The sequence below is a fragment of the Thermobia domestica genome, chromosome 9 (genome assembly GCF_964235325.1).
Source record: "Thermobia domestica chromosome 9, izTheDome1.hap1.1, whole genome shotgun sequence".
In the NCBI taxonomy this organism is placed as follows: domain Eukaryota; kingdom Metazoa; phylum Arthropoda; class Insecta; order Zygentoma; family Lepismatidae; genus Thermobia; species Thermobia domestica.
In genome coordinates, this window is record NC_137462.1 from 43,993,769 (window position 1) to 44,018,574 (window position 24,806).

The window sequence follows — 24,806 nt, forward strand, 5'->3', positions numbered from 1 at the left end:
GGAATGGCCAACTCGATCTCCCGATTTTCCAGCATCTGACTTTTATCTTATGGGACATTTTACAGTGTACCAACATTGGCCAAACTCCAGGAAGCTATCTTAGAAAAGTTTCAGAGGATACCAGTGCGGGTCTGGCAAGCTTCTTGTGACAACTTTGCTCTTCATCGCCAGGCATGTATCAATCTGGATAGTGCATTGGTGCACCATGAAATGAAGGCAGAAATTAAAATCCAAGTAAGGAAATGTATTAGAGCAGCGTTTCCCAACCGGTGTGCTGTGAATGGGTCGCTGGTGTGCCGCAAGGAAATTGAAACAAAATAATTAATTCTATAGCAATCAAATTGCAAGACATAGAGAAAAAAGTATATTTGTATTTCAAATTACTACTATGAATCTAAAATTTAAAGTTTTATACTGCGTTACTTTTCTGTAGAACAAGAAATGTAGAACATTTTTCTGTACATTTCTAATTTAAAAAAAAAAGTATTTATTATTGTTATGACCATTATTGCTTCTTTATTGTTGCAGACTATTTCGTAACTTGAAATTTTAAAATATTATTCAATCCTTCCGGCAAAGTAAACACGCATACGAATTACCTATATTTGTGTTTTAAAAGTAAAAGAGATTCGTTTGTTCGTTCGTTATTTAGTAATCTTTCTCCTTAATGAAAGGTTGGATACAGTTTGCGACAAAGAAAGCTTAGTTTTAAAAACCTGAGTCCAATATTTCATTTCAATTGTTTTCTATTTTTAAATTAGAATGAAAAATAAGCATAATGATTTACCACGGGGAAAAAACAATGGTCGAGCTTTCTTCTCTGTGAGAAGGATGTCAGTAATCAGAAAAAAATACTACAGTATTTTATATTTTCAAATAATAATAATAATAATATGTGTGCCGCGAGAATTCAAGTTACCCTGAAGTGTGCCGCAAGTTGAAAACGGTTGGGAAACACTGTATTAGAGTAATGCGTTCATGTTCAATTTTACGTTCAAATTATGTTGCTGGTTTGTTTACCGCAGTCTTTGAAACATTCATACACAATTATGGCCCATTCTGTACGTTAATATTACAATGACTTATGTGGAACAGCTAGAAACTGTAGTGTTGAATTTTATAACCAAGAAATGGACGAAGAGACAATTAAGTTATTTGAGAGTCCAATAACGCTTCAAACAGTAGATATCTCAAGTGGATAGGGACCAGGTTTTAATGGGCTAGGAAAGGATCATATTAAAAAGTTGGATGTTATGTATTGAATGTGTAAATTTTTATAATATATTGTTTATTACTGGGAAAGTATCTACTACTTGGAAACAAAACATAACTACGTTGATACTCAAGCCGAGAAACGAGTTAAGTAAGATCTACAATTGGAGAATTATTATTGCATCGTCTTTGATACGTAAAGTTTTCTTGCTATTCTAGAAGAAAGATTGGGTGATGTTATTAAGATACATGAATCACAAAAGTTAATTACACATGAGAACAGCACACTTTTCAATTATTTTTCTCTGGATACAGTGGTCAAATTAGGGAAGATTAAAAAAAAATACGTACTGTGTGTTGATTGACGAAGTAATGTAATAGGTATTTGACTCTATTCCACATGGACTTCTAATAATTTGATTTAGAAAAAAGATCAATTCTAGGGAATTATATACCCGTAAACGAGGGCTACTTGAGCCCAGATTTTGAAATTTCTAACATTTTGTGTGAATTGTGCACAACAATTTTTTCTTTCACATAGTGATCTTATATTGTGAAACCACAGTTTATTATGGATAGGTTAACATACAATTCCCAATGTTTGTGAACTAGTAAATATTTTATATTAGTGTTTTTTTTTATCTGGGCTCAAGTTAACCTTACGGTTGGGTTACTTGAGCCCAAACTGTAAGTCCAATAAATAATACCATTTGAAGGCAGTTTGGGAGCAGATAGGTTGATGGTTATTAGATTAACATAATTTATGGATACGCACAGACATCCAAACGTTGATTTCAATGACAAATACGCATTTTAAAAAGTAATGTTGAGCACAATTTGTGAGGCATTGTACAAACATTAGTAGGCATTTAACAGTATTTACTGTCCAGTTAAAGTAAGCAAATCTTTCTTGATTAATTTTGGGGGTTCTATTTTCATTACCACATCTTAACATTTATACACCAAGACATCCTTGTCTTTGGCCACCTGCAAGCTTTTTGTATAGGTTCTATGCAGTCAACTCGAACACTTTCTGCTTTTATAGCGAGTACAACTCCTGGATTTTCCTTCCCTTTCCATTTTACCAGAACAAACTTGCCTATTTCGAGGTCATCTTTCGTTACAGGTGCCAGAGTTGGTGCTGATTTGGTTTCGGTCTGGCCACAATTCATAGTCAAGTGTCCTACATGTTCCTCATCAGAATTGTTGATGCTGATGTCGCTGTCACCTCCTGATTTCAAGCTGAATGCGTCATCTTCTGATGTGTGTCTTCCAATGCTTGCTTTCGTTTTCGAATGGGGTCTTGGTTGTTTTTGAAGATGCTCTCCTTTTTTGGACTTTTCCCTGGTGTTTGCTGTTGGGCTCAATAACCCGTTTTTGCACATAATGTGTACTAGTTGTACTTAACCACAAATTGTTCAATTAATGAATTATGTAGGACATGAACAGTCGTCAATTGGTTTTGATACTAAAGTAAATATGAAAGATATGCACTTATCTACAGTTTTAGGCTATTCCTAATATCTGTCTAGATGGAAGTGTGCAGCGTGAAATCCACAACAAAATTTGCTGTAGATTGCATAATCAGTCCTGCCACTAGCTACGACTTACAAACCTTCCTAGACTCCCGGGTCTACCTAGTACTGTTGCCTACAAGCCAAGCACTTAACCACGTAGCTCTACTGATGTTGAGAGCCCACATAGAACCAAATAACATTTTTCCGTTTTGGGCTCAAGGTAACTTGCAAGGCTCAAGTAGCCCGCGTTTACAGTAATTAATATTTGTAGAAGATAATGTAATAGAATTTGAAAATACTGGCGTAGCCTTTAGGGTAAAGAGAAGGGTTTGTCAGAGAGATCCCCTAAACAGTAATTATTTACACATACTGCATATCTTTATAAACTACAAAAAATATAAATAGTAGTATAGTATCCGAGTAAGCAAACCTACCATGTTTTGACATGTTTCTAAGAACTGACTTCTCTCGAAAATCCATTACCACACTCTGAAGCTTTTGTTTAATTTCAAACCAGAACCAATGGTATATCAGCTCTCGTGGACGTGACACAGTGTGACGAGAAACGACCTATACGGTAAAGGTTGATGTTGCGTAATGATCTGTGTACCAGCCAACTAAGCTTTATTTAAGCCTCGGTTATGGCATAGCACGCAAATAGTAGGCCCTGTTCTGTGTAACCTCGGTGTTGCTCAAGGAGGCAAAACACAAAACTCAAATGCTTCATTTCAACCATAGGATTGTCATAGAATTTTAAATGAAGATCATCTATTGAAAGGTATTCTGAACCATTATTTCATTAATGTAACATGATTTTTTGTAACCGTTGTCCTAAGAGTAAAACTTAATCCATCTCTTGGTGTGGCATCCCCTCTGTACTTCTGATTTAATTCCAGCATCAAAAACCAAAGAAAAAATATTGTAATGTACCACGTGCTTCTGTGTACAAACAATGCCATATGCTCCTGTTTGTAAACATCACCACATGGATTTACACACCACGTGGGATTACTACGAGTAGCAGACGACGGACCACAAGCTCCTTCTACAAATCACATGATGACAGGACAACAGCAGCGCTACCGCTGCTCTGGGACGCCTATATATTGGACAGCAACCAGTTCTCTGGTCCCCCTTCTCTTGCTTGCCTTGGAGCACTAGAAGTAACGTATCCCCAAAGCCTCCAGTTTGCTTTGGAACTCTTGGTTATCCCTTTCCTCCTGGCTTAGTCTGCTTGGACGCTTTGTCGGAATCCCAAGCTCAGTTGCTTAGCCTGCCTCTGTGACTTTTATCCTTCTCACTGCTTTAAGCTTTGTGGTTTCCTACACTACTCTGCTTAGCCTGATACGGGCCTCTGTCGGAATCCCAAGCTCAGTTGCTTAGCCTGCCTCTGTGACTTTTACCCTTCTCACTGCTTTAAGCTTTGTGGTTTCCTACACTACTCTGCTTAGCCTGATTCGGGCCTCTGTCGGAATCCCAAGCTCAGTTGCTTAGCCTGCCTCTGTGACTTTTATCCTACTCACTGCTTTAAGCTTTGGGGTTTCCTACACCACTCTGCTTAGCCTGATTCGGGGCTCTGTCGGAATCCCAAGCTCAGTTGCTTAGCCTGCCTTTGTGACTTTTATCCTTCTCACTGCTTTAAGCTTTGGGGTTTCCTACACCACTCTGCTTAGCCTGATTCGGGGCTCTGTCGGAATCCCAAGCTCAGTTGCTTAGCCTGCCTCTGTGAATTTTATCCTTCTCACTGCTTTAAGCTTTGCGGTTTCCTATGCCACTCTGCTTAGCCTGATTCGGGGCTCTGTCGGAATCCCAAGCTCAGTTGCTTAGCCTGCCTCTGTGACTTTTATCCTTCTCACTGCTTTAAGCTTTGGGATTTCCTACACCACCCTGCTTAGCCTGATTCGGGGCTCTGTCGGAATCCCAAGCTCAGTTGCTTAGCCTGCCTTTGTGACTTTTATCCTTCTCACTGCTTTAAGCTTTGGGGTTTCCTACGCCACTCTGCTTAGTCTGATTCGGGGCTCTGTAGAGATCCTGTCCCGGGCCTCATGGTCAAGGACTACCTAATTTCTACTTTACAAATTACAGAAAGTGTTATAAAGTATTTTCTGTATATACTGTTGTTATAGAGGATTTAATAAATAAACTGGTAGTGGGAGTCGATTCCGGGCTCTGATTTTATTAAACCTAGCTCTACCTAAAAGAAGTTTTACAAATATACACATGAATGCTTATAAGCTATTTTATTTCAATTTCTCTTTTTATCGTTACAAATACAACTTATGCTGATACAGTAGGCCGCAATTTCATTACTTTTAAGTTAGTAATATTGCCAGTGGAGGCTCGAACGGTCGCTCTTTGGTGGAGCCTTCTTCTGCTGTGTCGTCGAACCTGCTCATGTAGAAACGGACGGACGAGATAGAAGCCTGCAGATCCCAGTTCAGAGCGATCCCACTGGGGAGGATTAAACCTACAAAATAAGCATTTTTATTTTAATTTTCACAATAATTCAAGAAGATGCGGTTGAGAAGCCGTAGCGTAGACTCGTGATGAGTAGTTTACATAACCTATTTGTACATAAATTGATTTATCTTAAATAAAATGTTTTACTTCTCGTGGTTTTTTCTCATAAGCTAAAGGAGCCATTGCAAATAAGAGTAAATGATCAAGCTACAATTATTAAGGAAATGGAGAAACCCCATTTTCTTTCATTTTCCTTCATAATATTCACACTAAAATAATTATCACGAAACATTTTATGGGAGTTTTCCTAACTTTTTACTCGACTCACAACATATGTTTTTTTTTTTTGCTAAACGCTTTTTTAAGCCATTACTATCGTTAATTTTTCTTCGATTGATTGGTTTTACATGATAATAAAAGCATACTTAAAGAACATATTTATATCATTTTTGTATAGGGTTACTATGGTGAAAATGCGCACACGGGAAAAAATGCAGTACTTTGTTTAATCCGTAATTGGGAATATTCATTAATATGGTGAGTGTGGTATGGGAAAATGCTTAGTAAAAGAGCTGTTGCAAAGAGGAAGTCAAATTTTGATTTTAAGTAGGACAAAAATGTCGTTTTCATATTTTAGTAGAGTTTGATGTAACTTGAAGATAATGTACAAATGATTACTAGAATAAAACCTTTGCGTAATTAAGCGGGTGGAGAAGTATACATAGGAGGTACCAAGGTCGGTATGTAGTGTGTTGGAATTCATATGGCGCAAATAATAGTATTGTGCTAATGTTGTCAAATTGAACATTTTTGTCTCCTTTGGGGTGAAAAGCACAGATCCATATACAAGAAAACTGAACACTTCCAAATTCCCCCAAGGATGTGATATAAACTCTAAGATGTCCTTCTTGAAGCCAATTCTAGTCGAGGTGGACTGATCCAAACACCATTGTGGTGTGTGTGGTGTTTGCCATATAGTACTTGTTAGTTTGATCCGGATTCTTTTCGTTTGCACAGCAAAACCAGATAGTTTTAAAATAATTTGTCTACCACTTTTAGCGTGTTATGTCTACATCAAGACATCGTCTTCTAGGGTATAATAAATATCTAGTAACAACAGTGAAAATTTGTATTAATTATTTCTTTGCTATGAACAAAGCTTTACGCAGACTATTTGAAATTTTTACCAAGCATTTCCTATTACCTTTGACAAAAGCAAATAGCTTGTGAGCATATGCTTTCTGGTAACATTAACCTGAGTAGAAGTCCTACCATCAATTATTGTACTTATGCACTACGTTTCTAGTCCACATATATATAGAATGACTATTGTTTTTATTGACTATATCGTTACTTTCATTGATTATTTATTGATATCTCAACAAATCATTCCAACCAATGCTAACTGGTAATAGGATAATAATCTTCCCCGGATCAGGTGTACCTGGTTATCCACTCCATCCTCCAATAGATTGTGGTGGGATCATAAGTTATCAGCTATCCACCGTACTGAAGTCTGGAGTCAACCCAGAGGAGGTGATCTGAACTTGCTTACCGTATCATCTCACCTCTGGTCTTCCGTGAATTAGGTGTATCCTGATTATACACTCCATTCTCGAATGAGAGACGGTATGGGCATAAGTTATTAGGCACCCACCATAGTAAAGCCCGGGGTCAACTCTGGAGAGGTACTCTGAGCATGCTTACCATCTCAAACTAGCACTCGAGTGTCTATGTGAACTAAGCGAAAAACCTTACCTACTGAAGAAATACCACTTTTCATTTTAACAGAATCCCACCTGTTAAGATACTTCCCTCACGTTTTATTGCACCTAGAAGTGCTAGTTCATCGGAAAATGGCAGCACTTGTGCTGTTTAAAAAGATGACAAGATATATTGAAGAATTCGATGCTTAAACCTTGCTAAAATGTGTGACACAGCTGATAGCGTGTGGGCTTGGCCAATAAAACTAAGGTGTGTCATGATGTTGCCGTATTGTAAAGAGCTAAACGGACTCAGAACAATACCAGCAGGTGAGCAGCTAAAATACATAGTAAATGGTGGATAACTTCTTTCATGCATAAAACTGGTTTGAATGTGTACAAAGACGTGGCAACAGCGCAGCCCTCTTATTTGCTAACTGCGTTTAAAGGGAGCAAGGAGCTCCGCCTTGAAACACCATAAATACTGACCCTTAGCATAATTCAAACTTGAGTCCCTTCAATTTATATATAGGTGACTGTTTTGAACATCCATTTTCTTTATTTTCTCATGTATACATATACTGTATCTACAACTAGTTAATTTTCGCTGTACAGTATTTCACTATATATAATGGAATCGCCTGCTATTTTCTATTTGTAAGTTTCTTTTTAGCGTCTTTGGAACTGTTATGATACTATATTTAAGAAAAATAACGTTGAAACCAAAGTTCTGTTGTATAAATATGTGGACTCCGAATTAGATCCTATACATTTAGACAAAATACTAACATCATGAAAACATTTCTTTAAATTAAACGAGTGAAATAAGAACTTCATTAACCCAGATGCGATAACGTACTTAAATGGAGAATTGCTTACCAAAATACGGGCTGTCGATGCCTCCTTCCACGAGTCATGTAGAGTATCGCAACTGGCAACAGCGATAGTCCAAAACATAAAAGAATTTTGATCGTCTGTGGGAAGAACAGCAGCTGAAAGGGCAGCGGAAGCCAGCTGAGTCGTGACCTCATAGTGTATGAGGAGACAGTCGAAGAAGGCAGAATGAAATTTGTGCCCACAAACCATTCAGACAACTGAAACAAATGAAAGTATTTCCAAACTATCATGTCAATTAAATAGTAAATAACATATAGACATGAGTTTCATTCTACCGGAAAATAATCTGCATTTGTACTGCAAAATCTTGACATTAGTTCTAAGTACAGTCACCCACGAACCTCTTTTCTTGGTTCATGTTTTTGTGTAACCTGCATTTGTATTTGCCTGGATATGATTTCTTTACCTGTGGTCACTACGATGGTCAAATCATTTTTCCGGCAATATTTAGCTACTCGCTTGTACAAAAAATGTGCGTGAATCAGCTTTCCAATTAGAACATGCTTTCGGTGGTATTTTACTAAAAGCAATACGATACTCAGCAAGTAGCGAACTAAGATCATACAATCCTCGAGGCTGGGTTTCATTATTCTGGCTCAGCCATATAAGCAAAAGCAGACTTGCTAAATCGGTCAGATATAAACCTATCGACTTCTCTATTGCACAGTATTTATGGGTTGAACTACATCCCCATTATTAAGCATTGTTTCTAGTTCAAGATCAATGAAGAAATTATCACATAGCCGGGCACTCTGAAAGTACAAAATGGAAAAGATGATATATTTGATGTTTAGATAAAGAAAAAGGAAATAAGAAAAATGATGGAACTATCTCAAACACAAGAAGAAGACACACAACACACAATTTTGCAATCAAAATCAACAAGAACCTATCACTGTTCCAATAATATCAATATATATATATAGAAGAACCAGAAACATAATAATTAACCATCAGAACACAAAAAAATAAATCCTTAAATAAGATTTTCTAATCTGCTGATACAATACGTCAACGTTAAAGACCCAGAAATCTGGCGAGAAACTTACGAAATATACCAGTAAACCCTTCAAGTCCAGCTTAAGAAGATCGAAGAAAAATAGATTCCTCAACAGTCAGAACATATGAATTCGGCTAATATGAATATTTCACTGAAGAAGAAGAATTATTTCTAAACCAGAAGAACCGAATAAGCAGGAAGAAAGTTCACTTGTGTCAGTGGAAGGACTGCACTACAAGTATTCATTAAATAGGTGAGTTTGAAAAGAGGAACATACACCAGAAATGTCAGGTTTCCAACATTGGATGAAGATATGAACACATTCCAGGAATATGTTTTATTTTCCATTCATTTTTCCACAGACCTGAATGTAGAGAACCTACAATTAATGAATGTGTTCCTTGTGCATCTCAAGGAGTGCAGGTACATGTAGATAACCAAACAGCTATATCCGAGTTTAACTTATCTGTTTTGTGGAATGTGTACCTATTCAGCACACTCATTCAGTTAAACCTATGTGTTAATAAGGCATTAAGTTTCAGAATTAGTCCGTTGCCGAATATAATTATCCACTTGTTTTTTAGCGATCTAAAACAAGTGAGCATTCTTACTTCAAATAACCTTATCATTCAGAGTGCATTTCACAAAGTAACAGAATTTTGCACATTGTATCAGTAGAAACATCATCGCCTCGATCCAAAAGCAAACTAGTGTATTACAGATGTGGGGAAATTCATGACTTCCAATGTCAAATGATTATATATATTACGAAACAGCCTAAAAAATGAGTGGTCATATGAAGACTCGAAATGTAGAAATATAGCCCACCGTAACAGCAAATCCAAAACTTTAAGCAAATGCAGAAAAAAACTCCTACAAAACGTCTCACAAGAAGATATACCAATACATCTACATAAGAAAAGGTGGTAGAAGATCAATCTCCAAACCAGGCAATGCGAAAACGGAAATCACTATCCAACTCGCCAAGAAAGCAACAGATGAGTTGATTTTGAGTTTAACATCCCTTTCAGCAGAGAGGCTATATGAGACGTAGACCTACTGATTAACGTTGACTCCTAACCACTTGAGCTCCTGCCGGGAATTGAACCCGGGTCTCTCGCGCCAAAGGCATGTACGCTAACCGCTTAGCCATGAAGAAGCTCAAGAAAACAACTGATCACCATGTAGATTGCTTAAGTTTCGACTGCAACAGCTTTTCTGGAAGATAATCAAATTCTCTATAATCCTGCTTATTTCACAAAAGTTTTTAAAAGTACACATATTCACATCAACAAGAGAAGCATTTAATCCAAACAAGTTCATGCAACAAATAGTTCAGTACATTGATCAACGAATACAATTTTAGATTCTCCCAACACGAGTAAAACAATCTTATAGAACTATATATTAACAGGTAACATCAACTGCGACGATCAGGATCATAACAGAGCCATTTTGCATTTCTTTCAATGAAGGATATGAACAAGAGAGGAGGAAATTGATTACAGGGTGCAAAGAAACAATCATCACTTAATGGATAACTACAAAGAAACGTCAATATCACAAGAAACGGAAATGCTAATCCACTCTCTACCCTCGCTGAAAGTCTCCATGTCCCACCCTGGCGAAGCTGTTCTGTTAGCAAAGCTTCTATGGTTGCAGTAAATATTACATCAATTAGAACAGACAAGGTGGACACTCTTCTGAACTATTTGGGTAAAAAAAAAAAAAAAAAAAAAAAAAAAAAAAAAGCTGTCATTAAAAATGTGTGATGAAGGTACATATAAATATTACATATGAAGGAAGGAAACACGGGATGTTCAAAACAAAAGAAAAGTGCATTTCACTGCATCAATGTGAGAGCTAATCCTACTTTCCCTGACTCACTTGAGCAAGAGTTGTAACTCATTTAATCCTATTACCGTTTTCTCGAAAAAGCGATTTCTAGTAGCGTGATGTCATCGGCCATGGTTTTCGAATGGATGTAGCTACTGTTCGGATCAATAGGAACCGTTTTCCTATAAGAAATGTATATTACTTTTTTAAAATACAGTACTTAATTTGATATACTATGACTTATAGTAAAATGACTAGCGTTACCGAAAATCAAGTGATAGAGCGAAGTAGATTAAGTGGTAGAGCAAAGTAGTTCAAGTGGTAGAGCTTTAGTTTCACATTCGGGAGGTCGTGGGTTCGATCCCCGCTGCCCACCATCCTGACAGGGTTTTTTCAGGGTTTTCCTCAGTCCTACCAGGCAAATGCCGGGATGGTACCTACTAAACAGGCCCTGGCCAATACCTTCCCAAATCCTTTCCATTGTTGTTATTGTTGTTAGATATCCAGTATAAAATAGCCTCTAAGCTGTATCTGGTGATTATTAAATAAATAAATTCCAGTTTTGTTTATATATTCATGGGTCTCAAACAAGCTTCCGTGGCTGCATGCTTGTATCGCGCTTTAGGACACACAGTTACAAATTACATATGACACGGATAATGTTAAACCAAGTTGATGGTTATTAGTGTAGTTCTAATATGAAGTATAGAATTATAAATAACTTACTTTCTCTGCATATGACTCAGTCAAGGAATCTACAATGGCGACACTCCACATCCAGAGTCTAATGGATTGACTTAACATCCATACAAACACCAGCTCCTGAAAATAAATAATAGCCAGATATTTTACAATAGAACAAGCGAATGGACTCTATATTGCTATTTCACGTGCATAGAACATGATTAAGGAAGTAGGTAACACAAAAAATCGGTCGTAGGTCAAGTATGCCAATTTTAAGTTTGGGTCACTGTGTTGTGCCTGAGCCTTACGTGATCCACTCTGACATTGCACTTACCGTCATGTACTGTAACCCAACCGATTCCTATATTTTTGCTATAGTTCGTTACTAAAATAAAAGATAATAGCACTGGTCAGAAAACAAAACATGTGTAGTTAAATTTGTTTTTAGTATAGTTTAAAACTAAGGATTACTTTGTTGACGAAGAGAGCGTTAGAACAGGTGGGGAGATTTTTTTTTTTTTTTTTTTTTTTTTTTTAAGGAGAGTAATTTTAGTTCATCTTATATTCATAGTGCAGGATGGCGCATGGAAACGGAAAATTTTAAACCTATGATTAGCAACTCCATAGAGTCGACATTTGTTTGGGACCCATGCGACATCATTGATAAGATTTGCCATTTAATAACAAAACACTGGAGTAGGGTAGAACGTGTGTTCACTGGAAAACGGATCATTTGAAGCAGTAGTGAAACTCTATGACTTGAGAGATACTCTGACGGATTCAATTACCGGAGGATGTCATGTGATTCGGATTCCATGTTATGCTGTAGGTCCACGGCTTATATAACCTCGGTGCTGAAAGAGACGTTATACTCAATTATTATTTAGATTAGGGTGAACAGATTCTAACAAGCGAAGAGTAGGGCATAATTATAAAAGTATATAATACTTTCCTGCGTCGGAAATAGGCATGTCCTCATTTCATTTAACCCTTTCGTGGGCGAATTTTTCTACGAGGGATGGGACAATACTTTCTCTAAGCTCCCAGCACACACTCAAAACAAACAAAATCATTTATCGAGAGCAATTACCATTTTCATAGTGAAAAGACTTTGACTAATGGGAATATCGCTTCCCAGTGCAGCAAATAAGAGCATACCTAGGCTCCCTTAGCGGGAACTATGCTTCCCATTGCTCACAAAAGGGTTAACGTTAACCTTAAGTTAATCATTCATTTTTGTTAAAAAGAAAAGCACCGAACAAAAGTATTGAAAGAATTCAACACAACTCCAAATGCTTTGATGAATGACAAAGTGCTTTATTTTTATAAACGTACAGTGAAACTTCGTGTTTTGCTAAAGTTTTTTTTTTTTTTTTTAACCGATTCTCGAAGCGTGATATATATTATTTTAAGGAATTAGAGAAAATTTAGACCGGCACGAGGGAACTTCTACTTAACTTGGTTAGCATCACTGTCGTAAGTTAAAAAAGAACCCTTTCCTACCTTATCGATATCTCAACAAGCCCTTCTCACTAAAAACAATGTATTGCAAAAAGAAAAAATATTATAATAATAATTTGTTGATTGTTCTCCATCCCTAATCAATTTAGGAGTGTTAGAAAACACAGCGGTTCATCATTCAGGAAAAGAGTATCTGTGATTGAAAATACTGTGAATAAAGAATGAAATATTAAGATATTGGAAATAAATTAACTCAGGACATCAAAAAAGACATTTCTCGATTTTCTAGACACAACACGCAGGACAGCACTTTGAAAAACAGTACTGTACTGAGAAAATCAGTAAGTATGGTCACCCTATTTTAGATAAACTAAGATACCTTGAACTCAATATTTGTGATTTATCTGTGCTGAAGTATCTTAACAGCAAAGTTTACGGAATACCTTCTACAATTATTGCTGAAATGAATCAGAAGACTGAGGAAGAAATCACTGGTATTTCTCGAGACATGATATCAAGTATCTGGTGTACCAATGAGATACATACATATGAAAAACCTTAAGGTACAATCCGAATATAGTCATGCTAGCAAAGTGAGACCAATATTAAATATGGAATTTGTGAAAATAAGCAAGAAAATGCATTTGAATAATGATAAAACACACAAAACAGTACAGAAAGACTAACTAAGTATACTTAGACAATTATTTATAATTTATGGACTCTGTCATTAGTCCTAAAACGTAATCATTAGTCATATAAGTGTATACTAAACATGAGATATTCTGTATATGTTGTTTCTTTGTACTGGCTGTGTGAAAAAGACCTGAAACACGTAAACTACAACTTCAAAAACACTATCTGATGGAAAGATACAGAAACATAGAAAAACGAATATAGTCGTCCTTTTAAAACATGTACGGGTAAACCAAAGTTCACACGAGTATACTCGGTATTTTCAATAAAGTGAAACACCCGAGTATTCACGAGGTTCTATGTTAAGAGGTTAATTCTTCGAAAGTGATAGAAATCAAATTGTAAAATCGATAAGAGATATTGAAAAACCTGCTTTCTTGAATCTAGTTAGTGTTCTAAGAATAGATACCATCTTCTCTTATAACCGCTACTCAAACCGGAAGAGGCAGAAAAATCGACTACTTCCGGTTTCAACGTTGATCACTGTAGAGTGAAGACTGTAGTAGGTAGCGAGAAGCGGTTTTCTACAACCAATTAAGTATTCCGTGAATATATTCCATCTCCACTCTAATCTCTCTAACAAAACCGGAAGTGGTAGAAATCTACTACCACTTCTGGTTTCAATATTGATTGAAAACAAATCACGCTACATAAACCAAATTCCTTCACGTGAAGTACACTTGAAACTGTTAATTATTTCAATAACTCTACTTGTATAACTAATGTGGTTTTACATGAAATTCATGAGTAAAGTCGCTTACCTGAGCCATAATTTCCATTACCAAGGACTGAAGGATAGGTCGGCCAGTGTTAACAATTTGCCATAAAAATATGGCAACACCTGTGATATAAATAACAAATGGAATCATGGTCAGCAGAGAATCACCAATAAGTAACGGACGAATCAAGTTGAACGCGAGTTTATTGCATTCCAATAAGACATCCATCATAACTATATTACTTATTTTTTTAAATATAAGTGAAATGAATGAAAAATAACAATAATAATAATATCAGGCCCTTAAGAAAATGTCGAGGCTCATGAAACACTAAAAGAATTTTGTTACTCAAATTTTTGTTTCAGTTGATTAACCGAGTTGTTATGTATCTTGGGAAACTCGTATCAATTTGTTCATTGTTGATATTTAGAAAGTTTGTGTCACATACAAACAAGTAAGAAATCTTAATTACTCACAAGGAAAGTACTTGGGCTCGAACAGGTGAATACGCACAAAAAGGAAAGCATGTGTAATGTTAGTATCCCGGAAACAAGCAGTGATGTCCATTTTTCTGCAAGATGGTATAAACGTCCGCAAGAGCAGGCCAGAGTAGAGCACGTGCCATAACTACAGGGCATCTATGAAGCCTCGCCCCGAGCCATTTATGAGGAAAAGGGTTTGCTTGGATGAAAAAATCAACGAAAACGCAGGGGTGCCCACAGGGGGGGGCTATGACGCAAACTGCGTCATTGAAATTTTGGGGGGGGTTAAAATCTATATAAATATGTTTGATGAGGGGGGGGTAAAATTAATCGAAAAGAAGATTTTTCATGGAAGAACACCTACGGATAGACAATTGGGGGGGGGTGCGTCATAGACATAAGGGGGGGTGGGCACCACTGGAAAACGTGTCCCACAATTTTTAGGGGTACACATTTTGAATGAAAAAATGATGTCCTAAGGTCCCCAGGAGTGTCCCAGACAGGGTTCAACCAAAATTTTCAAATAGTAAGGGGAGTCAAGTACTGTATCATTGGAGAGGTATTGTGAAAAGAAACAAGTTACAGCAAGTCCGAGTCTGTATGCATACCCTGTACAAAATGATAAGCAGTCAAAATGTCAACACAATTGTCATGAAAGAGTTTGTGATCACCATTTTGCATAGGGTGCACATACAGACTCAGGACTTGTTGAAGCTTGTTTCTTTTTTTTTCACAATTCTTTTCAAACAATATACTACTTCACCCCATTACCTTTGATAATTGTGAGGTGCACCCTGTCTTGGACCCTCTGGGGGACCCTGGGGCAATACTTTTCCATTTAACATGTGCGCCTCGAAAAATAATGGGATACGTGTGCGCCGATGTTTCCATCTACCCAACCGTTTTCGCAAAAATGGCCCGGGGTCAGACTCTATAGACGTCCTGTCGGTATTGCGCGTGCTCTTGCCTGAAATAAAAAAAGAACTAATTTTGCAACTGCTTCACTAAGTTTGGAAGTGATGTAGGGTACTCAAAGTATGTTAAAACTCATGTACACCATGTTGCAATATTTATTTATTTATTTATGAAAATTCTTTACTCAATGACCTTACTCAACTTAATGACATTACTTTGAAGGTAATGAAGTAGATCAGAAGGCCTGTTATTTGGAACGTAGGGTCCATTAAAGCTACAAGACTCAGCGTGTTTAAATATTCATACATTATCAGTCTCAGATAATATTTTTAGACACTGTTACAATGAATTTTATTTTAAAAAATGATTTATTTTATAATGCGGTATTTAAACATCAAGCGAGTACTGATAGATTTTGAAGTAGAGCTCCTGAAATATCGCATTTTAGTATATTTTCTCCTAGCCTGCAGCCCTTCTTATGGAATCAAGTAGAGTATGCGGAACATAAGTACAGGAAGACTTGTAGAATTACTGTCTGGCTGGCTCATCTGTCTGTCTGTATAAGAGCAAAAACGGCAAAATATAAAGCTTATATATATATAAGCTCTATGTCTTGCCATATATATGAATTCAGCGCTCCAAGAAGAGATCTCATGTGTGCATTTATCGCTTCGATGTTTTCTGTTTCAAAATTGAAATCTCCATTGTTCGGAAGTCCTCCATAGTTTCATATGTGAAAAAACTTACATGGTTTTACTGCTTTAGGTTAAAAACTCTTATTTAATTCTCTTTAGCTTGGTAAGAGTAAAGTTGTATCCTGTACGAATGGATGTGGCGCCTTTGCTACTATCTTAAATTAAATTAATATTTATGATTCGAATAGAAGTTTCTTTTCAGGAAACGTTGCATTTATTTTCAGTAGAACCGAACTGATATTGAATCAATTCCATTTCTTCCCTTTCAACTTCTCTGACCCTTTTGTCATGCTTCCATTTTGCCAACTTCTCCGTGCATTTCTTTTTCGTTAGCGAATGAAATCTTATTTGACGAGGATTCTCTGCGCCATCTGGAATTCAATCACAGAAGCACTGAAATAATTGCAACATCAAATTTGTTCAAAGTGATAGTTCTTATTGCATATTTCATTCCAACATATGCTTTTTTTCCTCCACCATATTCTTACAGTTAACAAAGAGAAATTGTTTTACGTATCTTTCAAGATTCAAAAGGTGCAGAAATTCAGTAAAATTATTCATAAAGGTACCTTGAAACGCTCTTAGATTTTTATCCAAAGAGGGGGAGGGGAGAGGGAGACTCAAGAGAAGTCGAGAATATACACTCCTTGATGCACATAATAGCTACTTCATGTAAAATAATTATTGTTGATGTTCATTGTATAACTTTTATTACCGTACTGTAGAGACTTGCACGGGCCGAATTTTTCGACCCGAGTCCAATCCAGCCCGAATGTACCTAGGCCCAGCCCAGCCCTGGCCCGAAAAGATTGGGAGATTTTCGGCCCGAGCCCGGACCGGCCCGATAAGTTTTTTTAAAATTCTTGACCCAAGTCCGGCCCGGGCCCTATAAATTTTAAAAGTTTCATTTTGTAACATTTTTACGGGCACATTTCTTCAATGTTTGCCTTTATTCTAATTATCGTTTAACGAAATTCAATAATTATTAAAGAATTGTAATTAATCGGCCCCAGTCCGGCCCGACCTGAAGAGAAATCAGTGTCGGCCCGCCCAAGGCCGGCCCGTGCAGGTCCTTACCGTACTGTAAATACACTGAGTAGTCTCGCATAGCGTAATCGCTAATGCTCTGTTTTTGATGCGATCGGTCCCGGGAGCGATTCCCGATTAGGACACTCGGTAAAAAAAAAAAGTATGAAAGTTTTTGCTGGCCAGCTATGCTGAGTGAGGTTTTCCTCATTCACACCAGGCAAATGCTGCGACCATTTCCTCCAGTTTCCTTCCCTTTCGTCAGATATAATTGATGGCCGAGGGCCGTCATCCCTCATACGTGACGGGCTCGGCTAACATGAACATAGATGCCGGAAGCCCAGAAATCTAATTCCTGATCCTAAATATACTGAATACTATAGTACAGTGTTGTTTACTTTAATGCCCCTATTTTGATCAATCTAAAGCACAGATACCAGCAATTAAATTGAACATGTATTTTTGCAGTAATACCTTCTTAATTAACTCGATAAAAAGATAACTTACCGAACACAAACAGAGGGACAATTAACACTTCGATTTTACAATCAAACAGTAACGAGACAAGACTTTTGGGATATAATGTACTCTTACGTTCATAGAAGATGCACCTTTCATCCATTCCTAATAAACAATGAACATATGCGTTCTTTACATTCTGCGATTAAAACAAAAAAATCATCATCATAGGTATTCTGGCATTGTTGGCAGCTCATTTTCGTGCCCACGTTCTTCCGCTAACCTCTTCGCCTTCACGCATGATTTTTCTGTTTTGATATCGTCCATTAATTGTAATGTCCTTCGTCCCCTCCCTGTCCTTCCTGTCATCATGCTCTCTAAAACATTCCTCATGACACAGTTCCTTCTTAGCCAATGTCTCAACGAGTTTTTCTTCCTCTTCTTAATAACATCTAATATTGTTCTGTTCTCTCCCATCATTTCTAACATTCTCATATTCGTTGACTGCTCGACCCAGCTAATTCTCTCCATTTTTCTCCATACTCATATTTCGAAAACTTTCAGTCGTTTTTCATAATTTTTGCATAATGTCTATGTTTCTGACCCATACAACACAATGCATTTGTCTTTCTAAGATTTATTTTCAACCCATATTCTTCACAGCCCTTCCACAAGTTTTCTAAAGTCCTATTGATTTTCTCTTCAGATTCTGCAACAAGCACCATATCATCTGCAAACGGTATATACCTCATCAAACAAGTACACTAAAACTACAAATAATAATATATTTCATTCCATTAAAATGAAGAATAATATTTTCCTTGTTATATGTATTTTACTTTCTGTTAACATTCTAACAGAGGTCGTATAAGAAGAGAAAATTTCAGTCACGTGGGTTCTTTGATGTTTTATGAGCATCTTATGATTGTACTTGTGATGTAAAAGATATTCAAGAGCGAAACATTGCAGTGTCAGCAGGTCATGGAACTTTAAATCTCCAGTGGATCAGAAAGCTTAACAAAAAGGAAAATGTTTAACGATCAGGCTATGATATAGATGTTTCTTCATTTATTGATTGCGTTTTAAATTTTAAACTCTTTATAAACAGTATTAAAGACAGACAGAATGTTAAGTCTAACCGAACATGTAGGGCTAAGATCATCTTATTTTCAAGCCACTTGTAATATGTATATATCGGGTGTCAAAAACCGCATAAGACGTGCTAGCTCCAGAGTGGTTATCGGGAAATCCATCAGACAGCTAAATGGAAGCTGTTACAAATAGGAAAATCAGAATGTGATAATCATTGCAGGCAAGAATGTCTGCTGAAAGCACGACGTACAGTGCTGTATGTTAACATACGTAAAGATGACCCGTGAACTGACGTCATTGGAACATCAATAATAAGATGCATATACCACTAGTGTAAAAATGGTGGCATACAATGCTATATTACATAACATAAAGGGGCTCGTAGGGGAAAAACACAAAGCATTAGGAAAAAAATTAATTGAAATCTTTGAGTTTAACGTCCCACGATTATGTCCTTTTAAGCTAATGGAGACACATGATTAAGGCAAGTGATAACGAAAGAATGGGTGGAATGAGAATTTGGGAGGAAACGGGAATACCCGAGAAAACCCATGGGCAAGATGTTGTTCACCATAAACTTACTTGGCCAGGGATTGAATCAAGGACCTCACGCACCAGATTTAAGCGTTCTACTGCTGAGCCCCGTGTTCCTTTGTTCCCCAGCATTAAAAGAGAGACGATATAATAAAGAAATGTACTTTGTACTTAATTTACTGACGTACCTTACCTCTTCACAAGAGCTACTGGGAATATAAAATCGTTGATTTCAATGCAAAGTAAAATATTCTCATGGTCAAAAAGTAGACTAATGGCGCGGTGGCTCAGTGGTAGAGCGTTCACCTCCGGTGCTTGGTGGTCCCTGGTTCGATCCCAGCTCGCGCCGTGTGGACTTTATGGTGGACAAACACCGTGCTCGTGGGTTTTTCTCGGGGTTCTCCCGTTTCCTCCCACTTTCTTCATTCCACTATTTCACTCATTTCTCATTATCACCGTCTCCTTTAGCCTAATCGGCACAACTGTAGGACATTAAACTTAAAGATTTCATTTCATTTTCATTTCATTCTTTCCTCGTAAAAGAAACAGATTTACATTTGGACACATTCAGGACTAATTTATTCTTATCACACCATATTTGAACTCTCTGTAGATCCTGTTGAAGTTTCACGTAGTCACGAATTGAACTTACTTTGAAGGATAATTTGAGATCGTCAGAAAAAAAAAACGAGAAGTTTTAATACACAGAGGAATATCATTAATAATAATAAGAAACGACAGGAGACCTAGATTAGATCCTTGAGGGACTCCCGATAGAGTATTGAACTTGAAAATCACCAGTAAAGTAAAACATCGTCTAGGGTTATTCAACTGGAACTCTCTCCAGCCCTCTATGAGAAGATTTCTTTTTATATTAGAATGTAATATTTGTATTGTTATTTGTATATCCTATGCTATTACTATGTTGATGTGTATCAAATTCAAAATAAGCAAGAATAACACTCGATTTACGATTTCAATAATTCAAAACCATGTTTTCATTAACTTTTCTTTTAAATACAAAAGCCATTCGCTTTAAAAACTTCACATAATATGAACTTCTTTTATCTTACATTATGATCTTACATTCCATATTTAAATCAAGGAGTACAGAATAAACTCCGGTTGTTTTTCATAACACACTGGGCGGGGGGGGGGGAGGCCTGAGAATTCTCGTTCCAGGCGCTTACAACCCACGCGACAGCCCTAATAAGACTCTTTGAGAAATTACAATTATCCTTTTGCCTGTGTAATGTCCTTCCCTAGACATTCCTCTTGCTTGATCCCTCTAAGAGAACATAGATGGCTCTGCAGCTTCTGAAAGACATAGATGCTAACGATTCCATGAACAGACTGCACTTATACACTGAAAAATAAACTCCCTTTAAAGTATACGATACATATATACTCAGAGTACAGTTTATGAGTAGTATATGAAGACAACCGTATTTTTCTTTCGCTTTTACGAAATCGATGCCTTGCGGTGATCAATTCAGAGATCCGACTTTCATTATTACATAAGAGCATCATCTGTTACCCAATCTATCCCATATCCCATCTCTCTCTATCCCATCTTCCACCGAATGCGATTTTTTTGAGGGGCCACGGGTGTCATTGAAGACGCTGTTACAGTATACAATATATAACAACCAATGAAGACGGCTTCTCTTACCCAGAATTAAGGAATGTCATCTTTTTTCTTTAAGACGTAAAGTTAGAAAGAAGAAGAAGAATTCTTTGTAAGGGGTCAAATATTGAGGTCTTCCTATCCTCTTGTTCCCTCACTCCTTCAACGTCGCATCGCATCGCATCGTATCGTTTAACGACAGCAAGTCAAGAAGATTGGTTAAAATGGCGCCATTTGTTGAGGTGGTTCCGCAAAGAAGGAAGAAGTTTTTTTTTCCTTTAAGGGGATGAATGAATTTTCTTCAATCTGGGAAATGACTAGCCGTGCTTTAATGTTCAATGTTTGAGTTTAAGATTAAAAAAGATTCCTCGCTTGATGTTGCTTTGAGAAGCAGATTCGTTCCGAAAAGAGGAAGAACGAAGCTGGAAGAACAACTCATTTTTCGTTTGAACAAATGCATAAAACCTTTTGTAAAAAGAATGTTGGTAAACAAACTCTTATATCGTAGTGATAAGACATTTTCCTTTTATGAGGATTTTCCTCCCTACAAAGACAAGCCATGAGAACACAGGGCGTATGCCACAGAAAACTATTTTTTTTTTAATTTTTTGTAAAATCATTTTCTAATAGTTAAAAATTAAAATTATGAGTTTACAATCCACATTAATGTACAAGGTATTCAAAAATACCATCAAAAAACATTGGGACTTCAATTCTTACGCGAAAACAAGAGTGCATAAATGCGATGAGCTATATAGCTTGGAAACAACGTATTCGTACCCATGATGGTCTATCATATTTTTAATGCTTTTACCTTAGGATTAATTTTTCAAAATTGTTTTTGAAGTACCTTGTATATATTTCTATGTAAGTGAAATGTTATACGAGGAGTGATCAGAAAGTAAGGGTGCAAAGCCTGCAGCGAACGGTGTATAAATTATTTAATTTCGACATAGTCTCCATGTCGGCTGAAGCACTTGTCGCATCGTTTGAAGATTCCCTTCTGGTAAAAATCCTATCCTTATGTGTTCAGCCACGTTGTAACAGAGTGTTTGCCTCCACGTCTCAAGCAAAGCGATGGCCTCCTAGGTGTTCCTTCAAGTGCGGGAACAGCTGAAAGTCGCTTGGAGCGAGGTCCGGGCTATAGGGAGGGTGGTCGATGACGTCTCAGAGAAAGCGCTTCAACAGCGTGGTGGTCTACTGGGCTGTATGTGGGCGCACGTTGTCATGAAGGAAAATGGCACCCTCGGTGGTAAGTCCTGGTCGTAAAACTCTACAGCTGCCGGTGAATTTCAGCCGCGGTTACATGTTTCACCCACAGAAATCGAATAACTGAACGGATTTCTTCGCAAGACCAGTTTCCCAAACGAGTCGCCATTTAAGTTTACCTATGACTAGCACCGTAGGTGGCGGATGGCTGAAAATACACAGTTGCCAACTCCATGTAGTAAAATTACCCGTCTATAACAGGAAGAACTCCAGAAATGTCGGCTTTGTAACCTTAGTTTCTGATCCTCCCTCGTAGTAAAGCACTATGCAAAATAACGAATATGTTTGTTTATGTGTTCACAAGGCCTTCAATTTTATACACATTGCAGTATCAGGATTATTATTTTAACTTTGTATTATTTGTTCGATACATTTACTTTGATGTGAATGTTTTTTAAATACAACACCGTATAAAGAACTTGATCAGGTACAATACGAAGCAAAAAACCTGCAACATGAAAGTTTAAGTTCATTGTGAAACTACGCCAACAACATAGGCAACCAACCTAACGTCTTTGTGGCACTAATCACGCCAGGATAACCTTCGGCTTCGCCCCCCTGCACACTTCGTTTGGAGCAAGAAATGCATAGACCACGTGACTACAAACCACAAATTTCTCACAAGATGGAGTAATAGATTGAGGTTCTTCTCATTTCTCTTCTCATTTTACATCCTCAGTTTTAAAGAGAGAGAAAGAGAAAAAGGTCAACGTGATAAAAACTAAATAAAGAGGAATATGTGAAATATAAAGGAAAAGAAAACGTGCGCATATATTGACAAATGACACATGCACTTCAAAGGAGACCATCTCAAATTTTGTTATGAACCATATATAATAACTGTGAGAATCAGCAAACCATAAAGACATAATTACACACAGTAAGTGTTATACAACACATATTTATTTAAACAAATAAAAATGCTTGCAGAAAGCTGAAAATGTCTTTAAAATCTCAACCTTAACTGAAACAAGAGATTACTTCTCTATTGTTTTTCTTCGTAGCATCCATCTAAATGGAGAAATGAGAAAGAGATAACATCTTAAGAGATTCGCACGTAAACAATATCGGAAACTGCTAAATGGAAAAAAGCACAGTCTTTTGCTGGGATTCGAACCCAGAACCATAGTGTTAGAAATCCAACACTCTACCGATGTAGCTAGTCTGACAGTAATACCCTGTTCCTCCATCATTACCTATGAAAGATGGAATGGAGTCTGCAGAAAACTACGTCTAACATGTCCACGACAGACCGCCTATGACCTATGTCTAATTGGTACTTAAAAAAGCTAGTTCTACACATGCATAGAAAAGTAAAATCAAATGAGTAGTTAGTACACATCACTTTGTCTGTCTCACTCTATCTCTGACTATAGAAATAGAGGAAGAAGAAAAAAATATAGAGGTGAGAACACAGGAAGAACAAGCAAAAATATAAGTTGCAGGAAAATGAATATCAAGGAGAGAGAGAGAGACATAGAGACAGAGAGAAAAATAGAGGGAACGGAGCAAATGATTTAATATACATCGGAAAAGAAGATTCACAACTGTGCTATACGTTTAATGTATTGAATACTCTGCAGGCCCGTATCCACGGGGAGGTAGGGGGGCCGCCCCCCTAAACTTTGGCTGGCCCCAATAAAGGTTTCACGATAGGCTTGCAAATAAACTATAATATGGTGATGAAGTATAATATGATTGGGTCGGGCTCCCCCTAACTTCGGCCGCCCCCCCTAAATTTGTGGGCTGGCTACGGGCCTGATACTCTGTTTCTTCTAAATTGCTTGCTAGATGACAAATATTAATTTGTAAAAACGTAGCAAATGCCCGCGTTGTCTTGTTTTCTTACTATTTCAGTAATAGTGGAAAACGTGGTTTTATGCAACATAATAAATTACTAATTTTCCCACAACAACCATGTAGATGTTGTTGATGATTTTGAGTTTAACGTCCGTTCAGCAGCGAGATTATATGAGACGTTGACCTACTTATTAACGTGGAATCCGAACCATATGAGCTGCTGCCGGGAATCGAAGCAACCATGTACTGTTGGTAAGAAATTTCTAAGCAAAAGAAAAAACTGATCAGCAAAATACATAAAACGATAGTCCTGCAAACTATTACTTAAAGAGAATTTATTGTAAAATCAATACATCCATGTGGCGGTATATAGTCGTAAAGTGATTAGAAAACTTAATATTAAACTGTCGATCACATTGTTTTACTTATTTGAATTCAATGTCGTATAGATTCGGTTTTAGCTCTAGATTTCAGCGTTCTCACTTCGATTCTTAACTTGTTGGAAATATGCATTAATCAAAATTATAAAAACATACGAAATTTAACTAGCTAAAAGAAGAGAATAACATAAAAATCCGGATTAGAGTACGTCGTCGCCAACATGTGCTTTTATTTCAGGGAGCATAAAGTCGAGAAGATCAACATTTTTTTTACCATTAAATCGGCCTATAATTCGATGGATACCACCTAACCTGCAGTCTCGCATATCCATCCCCAACAGT

General features: G+C 37.1%; 1 protein-coding gene across 1 annotated transcript; it reads right to left on the minus strand.

Annotated features, from left to right (window-relative positions):
- Positions 1-4,954: 4,954 nt before the first annotated feature.
- Positions 4,955-14,569, minus strand: LOC145693973 (uncharacterized). Its single transcript, XM_081770133.1, has 4 exons — positions 14,228-14,569; positions 11,352-11,447; positions 7,772-7,986; positions 4,955-5,196 (listed from the first exon to the last, which is right to left on the minus strand). Exons 1-4 carry the CDS (start codon positions 14,414-14,416, stop codon positions 5,007-5,009), a joined length of 690 nt encoding a protein of 229 aa, XP_081626259.1. The 5' UTR covers positions 14,417-14,569; the 3' UTR covers positions 4,955-5,006.
- Positions 14,570-24,806: the final 10,237 nt, after the last annotated feature.

What these genes read in the sequence shown, in the direction of transcription:
- LOC145693973 (XM_081770133.1), bottom strand. Translation starts at nt 14,416, where the DNA reads ATGATGGATGTCTTATTGGAATGCAATAAACTCGCGTTCAACTTGATT. An exon ending in CTGAGTCATATGCAGAGAAA is followed by an intron (nt 7,987 to 11,351) that starts GTAAGTTATTTA and finishes CATTTGTTTCAG; the next exon opens with TTGTCTGAATGGTTTGTGGG. An exon ending in CATCGACAGCCCGTATTTTG is followed by an intron (nt 5,197 to 7,771) that starts GTAAGCAATTCT and finishes CTTATTTTGTAG; the next exon opens with GTTTAATCCTCCCCAGTGGG.